The sequence below is a fragment of the Squalius cephalus genome (genome assembly GCF_949319135.1).
Source record: "Squalius cephalus genome assembly, chromosome: 17".
NCBI lineage: Eukaryota > Metazoa > Chordata > Actinopteri > Cypriniformes > Leuciscidae > Squalius > Squalius cephalus.
This window is the reverse complement of record NC_137138.1, coordinates 36596405-36606404: the sequence shown is the minus strand read 5'-3', so window position 1 is coordinate 36606404 and position 10000 is coordinate 36596405. Positions and strand designations below refer to the sequence as shown.

The following is a 10000-nucleotide window of genomic DNA, read 5'->3' as shown; positions in this document are numbered from 1 at the left end:
CGTCAGCGATGATCCGAACACACGGGTGAACCGACTCGCGACGCGACTCCTCCGTCAGGCAGCACGGCTCGATCTTCAGTGCTGGTTTCGGTCTGATCGACGGCTGTCAGTGTCACGGCAGATTCAGAGTTTCTCTCAGGGTTTGACACTGATTTATCGATTCGATTCACAAGAGTGGGAGTCGATTCCTTTCTGATCTTGTTTGGTTATATATCAGCTCTAAAGTACATGACATCTCTCAAGTAAATAACCTCCCTGAACTAATGCTGTAAACTATACAGGGAACCTGTCAATCACTATATTACTATAATATTACATGTTAAAACCAACAACTGATCTCCATAAAGACAGTTAAATTGTACGCAAGGCAGCTTTTATTACAGTATTAACGTTATAATATTTAATGAAATAATTATGTTCCTACTCCAAATTTTAAACATTTAATTGATGGCTGTCTTAATTGTTTTAATGACAAAATTATTAAAACATGCACTGAATATTGTAGAACTGGTTCAACTGAGATGATACAGCGATCTGACTCAAACACATTCATTGATCAGTGATTAAACTGACAGAGTGTAAAACCTGAAACTTTGTTTCATATCTAAGTATCAGAGCATAACGGTTAATGCGATTATTGGATGACAGGAGCTACGAATAATGTTCAGCAAAGTTTTGTTCACACATCAACTGAAAACAGTAATTTACGTCTCCATATCTTATAATCAAAATTACATTAAGATCAAGAACTCGAGTGTTTCTGGCCGTAGCGCTTCAGAGCAGATCCAGCCTTGAGATCTGATCTCCCTGAAGAGGGGCGGGAACACCATAGGGAGGCAGAGCTTCGATAAGAGGGGTGGGAACTGCAGAAGCGGGCAGAGCTTCAATTAGAGGGGTGGAACCTCTAGAAGGGGGCAGAGCCTCAATAAGAGGGGCGAGAACTCCAGAAGGGGGCAGAGCCTCGATAAGAGGGGCGGGGACTCCAGAAGGGGGCAGAGCCTCGATAAGAGGGGCGGGGACTCCAGAAGGGGGCAGAGCCTCGATAAGAGGGGCGGGGACTCCTTAGGAAGGCACTAGGTGTATTGGACATCGGCTGCGGCTGGATGTAACCAATCGGCGAGAGTAGCCGTGTGCAGGCGGGGAAGAGCTGCAAATGGTGACGTGAAGTCGGACACTTTCTGGTTCCCGTAGTGACCACTCACGTGCTGTTTGCATATTTTACCACAGCTGAAGTGAAATAAATGCTATATTTGCCAAATAATAAGCAGATGTTTCAGAGACATTTTCATTTAATACTTTATGTACTGCTTCATACAGCGTCTGCTTGAACAAGAATAAAGTTCAACATAAGCTACTATCAATGAAGTGGACTCTACTTTTTTTAATCAGTTTTAATTTGATAAACATGACACAATATAACATCGCAACTACATGAAAAGAGTGTTTACTGTTATAAAAAAAATTGATTTGTGCGCTTTAGAGGAACTAAAGGTGTTTGAATAAACACGAAACACACGTGATCGTTGTCATGCGGTGAATCTGGCCAATCGTATAACAGCTGTGTCGTCATCAGAGCTCGTGCAGCCACTCTTGAGAAGCTGCACTGGCTGAGTTCTCCGGCTACTCTCGAATCGCTCTCGCCGTACTTTGATGGCACACGTCACAGTCACGTGGCGTCGGCGCTGTATCAAATCGGACAAAATTTCTAACCGGCATGCACTGCTTCAAGTTAGCTGCCGATCGGTCTGCGTAGAGCTGTATGAAGTCGAACAAGCCTCTGATCTCCTTGAAGAGGGGCTAAAACTCCAGAAGGAGGCAGAGCCTCGATAAGAGGGGCGGGAACTCCAGAAGGAGGCAGAGCTTCGATAAGAGGGGTGGGAACTCCAGAAGGAGGCAGAGCTTCGATAAGAGGGGCGGGAACTCCAGAAGGGTGTAGAGCCTCGATAAGAGTGGTGGTAACTCCAGAAGGGGGCAGAGCCTCGATAAGGGGGCGGGAACTCCAGAAGGGGGCAGAGCCTCGATAAGAGGGGTGGGACCTCCAGAAGGAGGCAGAGCTTCAATAAGAGGGGCGGGAACTCCAGAAGGGGGCAGAGCCTCGATAAGAGTGGTGGTAACTCCAGAAGGGGGCAGAGCCTCGATAAGGGGGCGGGAACTCCAGAAGGGGGCAGAGCTTCGATAAGAGGGGCGGGAACTCCAGAAGGGTGTAGAGCCTCGATAAGAGTGGTGGTAACTCCAGAAGGGGGCAGAGCTTCGATAAGAGGGGTGGGAACTCCAGAAGGAGGCAGAGCTTCGATAAGAGGGGCGGGAACTCCAGAAGGGTGTAGAGCCTCGATAAGAGTGGTGGTAACTCCAGAAGGGGGCAGAGCCTCGATAAGGGGGCGGGAACTCCAGAAGGGGGCAGAGCCTCGATAAGAGGGGTGGTAACTCCAGAAGGGGGCAGAGCCTCGATAAGGGGGCGGGAACTCCAGAAGGGTGTAGAGCCTCGATAAGAGTGGTGGTAACTCCAGAAGGGGGCAGAGCCTCGATAAGGGGGCGGGAACTCCAGAAGGGGGCAGAGCCTCGATAAGAGGGGTGGTAACTCCAGAAGGGGGCAGAGCCTCCATAAGAGGGGTGGGAACTCCAGAAGGAGGCAGAGCTTCAATAAGAGGGGCGGGAACTCCAGAAGGGGGCAGAGCCTCGATAAGAGTGGTGGTAACTCCAGAAGGGGGCAGAGCCTCCATAAGAGGGGCGGGAACTTCAGGTGATGGCGGGAACTCCACAAGGGGGCAGAGCCTCGATAAGAGGGGTAGGAACTCTAGAAGGGGGCAGAGCCTCCAGAAGAGGGGCGAGAACTCCAGAAGGGGGCAGAGCCTCCAGAAGAAGGGCGGTAACTCCAGAAGGGGGCATAGCCTCCTTAAGAGGGGCAGGAATTCCAGAAGGGGGCAAAGTCTCCATAGGAGGGGCGGGAACTCCAGAAAGGGGTAGAGCCTCGATAAGCTGAGTTTATAGGCTTGTTCGACTTGAACCGGCGCTGCACAGTCCGATCGGTGAAGGACATCAAAATGCCGCGAGAGCGAATAGAAAGTAGACGGCTCCTTATGCTTTTGAATTGCTCTCGCTGTACTTTGATGTCATAAACCGATCGGACTGTGCAGCGCCGGTTCAAGTCGAACAAGCCTATTGTTACAGAGATATAAGCTGGAATCTCGTGTGTTTGAGCGACGGGGCGTCCCGTCCAGGCCTGGAGAGCCACAGCATGGGAGAGGGTCGTGATGCTGGGTGAAACTAAAGAAGGTCCAGTCTGGGAGTTACGGACGGCCAGAGCTCGGCCATCACATGATCTTCTGGACCGCTTTCCTCCTGAACCATTCTTTAGTGCACTATTCAGCCCAAGCCCATTGGTTAGGATTAGGGGTTAGAATTGGAAATCAGCACTGTGATTGACATGACCAATGAAATCTTTTGAATCGGGTGTGGGGCGGAGTTTGCTCTGAACCTTCTGTCAGTCAGTGAGAGTAAGCCACGCCCCGTTTTGGATTCCCCACCCCCTGTTTAGATCTCCATGCGTCTCTGCGCTTCAGTCTGTGAATCCAGTGCTAGCTGCACTTCCATCCGATCGATTTCTGAAGGCAGCATAGATGTATCCTTCTCTACTGATATCTCACAATCCTGTGCTGTCCATTCTGTGACAGTCAAGCTAAAACAATAATGATGGTGTTTGAATTTTGCGGTTGTCCTCAGAGTTGAGGACTAGTCAATGATGACCTGTTCCCGGTAGTTATTCGCTATTTTAATCATTCATCACTGTGTAATGTTTGTTTGTGCCGCAGGTCCGTCTCAGAATCCCGTGGGTGTTTACTCCTCTAACCAGGGCCTGATGGCTCCGCCGCTGACGGGCTTCATGAACAGCCTGACCACCAAAGGCCTGCCTCCACCCGGCCCGAACCCGTACAGCACCGGCCGGCACCAGCCCGAACCTGTGGCTCCGCCCTCCAGCAGCTACTCCCAGCATCCTCAGCAGCCCGGGGTCACTCCGCCTCCTGTGGCTCCACCCCCCAGCAGCTATTCCCAGCATCCTCAGCAGCCCGGGGTCACTCCGCCCCCTGTGGCTCCGCCCCCCAGCAGGTACTCCCAGCATCCTCAGCAGCCCGGGGTCACGCCGCCCCCTATTGCTCCGCCCCCCAGCAGGTACTCCCAGCATCCTCAGCAGCCCGGGGTCACACCGCCCACTGTGGCTCCGCCCCCCAGCATCTACTCCCAGCATCCTCAGCAGCCCGGGGTCACGCCGCCCCCTGTGGCTCCGCCCCCCAGCATCTACTCTCAGCATCCTCAGCAGCCCGGGGTCACGCCGCCCCCCGTGGCTCCGCCCCCTAGCAGCTACTCCCAGCATCCTCAGCAGCCCGGGGTCACGCCGCCCCCTGTGGCTCCGCCCCCCAGCAGCTACTCCCAGCATCCTCAGCAGCCCGGGGTCACGCCGGCCCCTGTAGCTCCGCCCCCCAGCAGCTGGAGTGGGGTCACCTCGGCCCCTGTAGCTCCTCCCCCTGTGGGGAACCACACTGGCCCAGGCCCGTACAGCACCGGCACCAGAACACCTCCTGTCTTCCAGAACACCATGCAGCCTCCGGCAGCCCTGCAGCACGGTACTGTCACACACACGCACACACACACACACACACACACACACACACTGACACACTAATTTGAGTTACGGTACCACCGCACACCTACCGTTAGGCCTACCGTTATTTCACAAATGAAAAAGGACACACATAGCATACTTATTCAGTCGCGTCTGTTTATTTACTCACAGGACAGTGTGTTTATATCACATTCAGAAAAAATATGCCACCAAAAATACGAGCTGAGGAGCTTTAGCATCTCTCCCAGGACAGTGATATTATCAGTCAGAAACTGAGTAAGCTCTCGGAAAACCGGAGTTGCTTTATTTTATGACATATGCGGAGCTAAATGTGGATGTCAGACAGACCGGAGTAAAGAGGCTGACAGATAAAATAAAAACATGACAGTGAGTTGAGCTGAAGGGTGTCAGTAGTCTTGAATGCGGATGTTAGCGTGTGTCTGGAATCATCCGGCGCTGTCGTCTCCAGACTCCGGTAAACTCCTCATGTCCGCTCCTCCAGCCCGATCCGGCCCGCTTTACACCAGGGTGTTCGGAGGACACAAACCCTGTCCGTTACCCAGACGAGGCCCGATCGAGCCCGGGACTGACACGCGACCGGCCCTGACACACACTAGCAGCTTTAAGGCCTGTTCACACCGGGACATCGCCGACGTTTAACGCCTCGTGACTAAACAAAGGGCGCCAATGTGAGTGTGCACACCGACGCAAAAAACGCCACTCGTAAAAGCGTCATTTTTTTAAAAAAACGCCTCGGGTTCATTTTTTTGGTTTGACGCGCCGTGTCTGGAGCTTCTGAAGTTACAGTAAAACACAACTTGGGGCGCTCAAACACAAAACGGTCTTTCCGAGCACACATACGTAACGGCGAAGAAGATATACGCCAAGTAGCGTCTACACTGCCGGGAAGAAATAAGACGAGGAAGATGCAAGGCAAGATGAGTGTAGAGCTGCTGGTCTCGTTGGTGTCGGAACATAAAGAACTAATAATAATGTCAGGGAATGAATTTGCATGTTCACTCGGCTCATCGTCAGCGAAAATCGCTTGGGTGTGAACACAAAAAACGCGTTGAAAAACGCTGGCGAATAACGCACGCCGATATTCGTCCCGGTGTGTAGGGTGCTTTAGGCCCGACAGTGGAAACACACACACTGATCTGAGTTACACACACACACACACACACACTGATCTGAGTTACACACACACACACACACACACTGATCTGAGTTACACACACACACATACACTGATCTGAGTTACACACACACACACACACTGATCTGAGTTACACACACACACACACACTGATCTGAGTTACACACACACACACACACTGATCTGAGTTACACACACACACACACACACACACACTGATCTGAGTTACACACACACAGACACACACACTGATCTGAGTTACACACACACACACACACACACACTGATCTGAGTTACACACACACACACACACACACACTGATCTGAGTTACACACACACAGACACACACACTGATCTGAGTTACACACACACACACACACACACTGATCTGAGTTACACACACACACATACACTGATCTGAGTTACACACACACACACACACTGATCTGAGTTACACACACACACACACACTGATCTGAGTTACACACACACACACACACTGATCTGAGTTACACACACACACACACACACACACACACACTGATCTGAGTTACACACACACAGACACACACACTGATCTGAGTTACACACACACACACACACACACACTGATCTGAGTTACACACACACACACACACACACACTGATCTGAGTTACACACACACAGACACACACACTGATCTGAGTTACACACACACAGATACACACACTGATCTGAGTTACACACACACACACACACACTGATCTGAGTTACACACACACACACACTGATCTGAGTTACACACACACACACACACACACACACACACACTGATCTGAGTTACACACACACACACACACTGATCTGAGTTACACACACACTGATCTGAGTTACACACACACACACACACACACACACACACACTGATCTGAGTTACACACACACACACACACACACACTGATCTGAGTTACACACACACACACACACACACACACTGATCTGAGTTACACACACTGATCTGAGTTACACACACTGATCTAAGTTACACACACACACTGATCTGAATCACACACACACACACTGATCTGAGTTACACACACACTGATCTGAGTTACACGCACACACACTGATCTGACTTGCACACACACTGATCTGAGTTACACACACACTGATCTGACTTGCACACACACACACACACTGATCTGAGTTACACACACACACACACACACACACACACACACACTGATCTGAGTTACACACACACAGACACTGATCTGAGTTACACACACACACACACTGAGTTACACACACACACACACTGATCTGAGTTACACACACACACAGACACTGATCTGAGTTACACACACACAGACACTGATCTGAGTTACACACACACACACACTGATCTGAGTTACACACACACACACACACTGATCTGAGTTACACACACACAGATACACACACTGATCTGAGTTACACACACACAGATACACACACTGATCTGAGTTACACACACACACACACACACTGATCTGAGTTACACACACACACACACACACACACACACACACACTGATCTGAGTTACACACACACACACACACACACTGATCTGAGTTACACACACACACACACACACACTGATCTGAGTTACACACACACACACACACACACACACTGATCTGAGTTACACACACTGATCTGAGTTACACACACTGATCTAAGTTACACACACACACTGATCTGAATCACACACACACACACTGATCTGAGTTACACACACACTGATCTGAGTTACACGCACACACACTGATCTGACTTGCACACACACACTGATCTGAGTTACACACACACTGATCTGACTTGCACACACACACACACACTGATCTGAGTTACACACACACACACACACACACACACACACACTGATCTGAGTTACACACACACAGACACACACACTGATCTGAGTTACACACACACAGACACTGATCTGAGTTACACACACACACACACTGATCTGAGTTACACACACACACACACTGATCTGAGTTACACACACACACAGACACTGATCTGAGTTACACACACACAGACACTGATCTGAGTTACACACACACACACACTGATCTGAGTTACACACACACACACACACACACTGATCTGAGTTACACACACACACACACACTGATCTGAGTTACACACACACACACACACACACTGATCTGAGTTACACACACACAGATACACACACTGATCTGAGTTACACACACACACACACACACTGATCTGAGTTACACACACACACACACTGATCTGAGTTACACACACACACACACACACACACACACACTGATCTGAGTTACACACACACACACACACACACACACTGATCTGAGTTACACACACACACACACACACACACACTGATCTGAGTTACACACACTGATCTGAGTTACACACACTGATCTAAGTTACACACACACACTGATCTGAATCACACACACACACACTGATCTGAGTTACACACACACTGATCTGAGTTACACGCACACACACTGATCTGACTTGCACACACACACTGATCTGAGTTACACACACACTGATCTGACTTGCACACACACACACACACTGATCTGAGTTACACACACACACACACACACACACACACACTGATCTGAGTTACACACACACAGACACACACACTGATCTGAGTTACACACACACAGACACTGATCTGAGTTACACACACACACACACTGATCTGAGTTACACACACACAGACACACACACTGATCTGAGTTACACACACACAGATACACACACTGATCTGAGTTACACACACACACACACACACTGATCTGAGTTACACACACACACACACTGATCTGAGTTACACACACACACACACACACACACACACACTGATCTGAGTTACACACACACACACACACACACACTGATCTGAGTTACACACACACTGATCTGAGTTACACACACACACACACACACACACACACACACACACACTGATCTGAGTTACACACACACACACACACTGATCTGAGTTACACACACACACACACACTGATCTGAGTTACACACACTGATCTGAGTTACACACACTGATCTAAGTTACACACACACACTGATCTGAATCACACACACACACACACTGATCTGAGTTACACACACACTGATCTGAGTTACACGCACACACACTGATCTGACTTGCACACACACACTGATCTGAGTTACACACACACTGATCTGACTTGCACACACACACACTGATCTGACTTGCGCACACACACACACTGATCTGACTTACACACACACACTGATCTGACTTACACACACACACACACACACACACTGATCTGAGTTTCACGCACACTGATCTGAGTTACACACACACACACACACACACACACACACACAGATCTGAGTTACACACACACTGATCTGTTACACACACACACACACACTGATCTGAGTTACCCACACACACACACACACACTGATCTGAGTTACACACACACACACACACACACACACACACTGATCTGAGTTACACACACACACACACACACACTGATCTGAGTTACACACACTGATCTGAGTTACACACACACACTGATCTGAATCACACACACACACACACACTGATCTGAGTTACACACACACACTGATCTGAGTTACACACACACACACTGATCTGAGTTACACACACACACACACTGATCTGACTTGCACACACACACACACTGATCTGAGTTACACACACACACTGATCTGAGTTACACACACACACTGATCTGAGTTACACACACACACACACTGATCTGAGTTACACACACACACAGACACTGATCTGAGTTACACACACACAGACACTGATCTGAGTTACACACACACACACACTGATCTGAGTTACACACACACACACACACACACTGATCTGAGTTACACACACACACACACTGATCTGAGTTACACACACACACACACACACACACACACTGATCTGAGTTACACACACACAGACACACACACTGATCTGAGTTACACACACACACACACTGATCTGAGTTACACACACACACACACACACACACACACACACACTGATCTGAGTTACACACACACAGACACACACACTGATCTGAGTTACACACACACAGATACACACACTGATCTGAGTTACACACACACACACACACACTGATCTGAGTTACACACACACACA

The 10000-nt window shown here is 49.2% G+C and overlaps 1 protein-coding gene across 5 annotated transcripts in view; it reads left to right on the top strand.

The window, feature by feature from the left end:
- sec24a (SEC24 homolog A, COPII coat complex component) overlaps nucleotides 1-10000 on the top strand; it is a 46920-nt gene that overhangs the window by 483 nt on the left and 36437 nt on the right. For all 5 annotated transcript variants that reach the window (XR_013818734.1, XR_013818735.1, XR_013818736.1 and 2 more), the window contains exon 2: nucleotides 3810-4619. Coding sequence is in view for 2 of the 5 variants with exons in the window: in XM_079846756.1 (XP_079702882.1) it covers nucleotides 3810-4619 (810 nt within the window). In the remaining 3 variants the exon portion in view is untranslated. The remainder of the gene's footprint in view (nucleotides 1-3809; nucleotides 4620-10000) is intronic.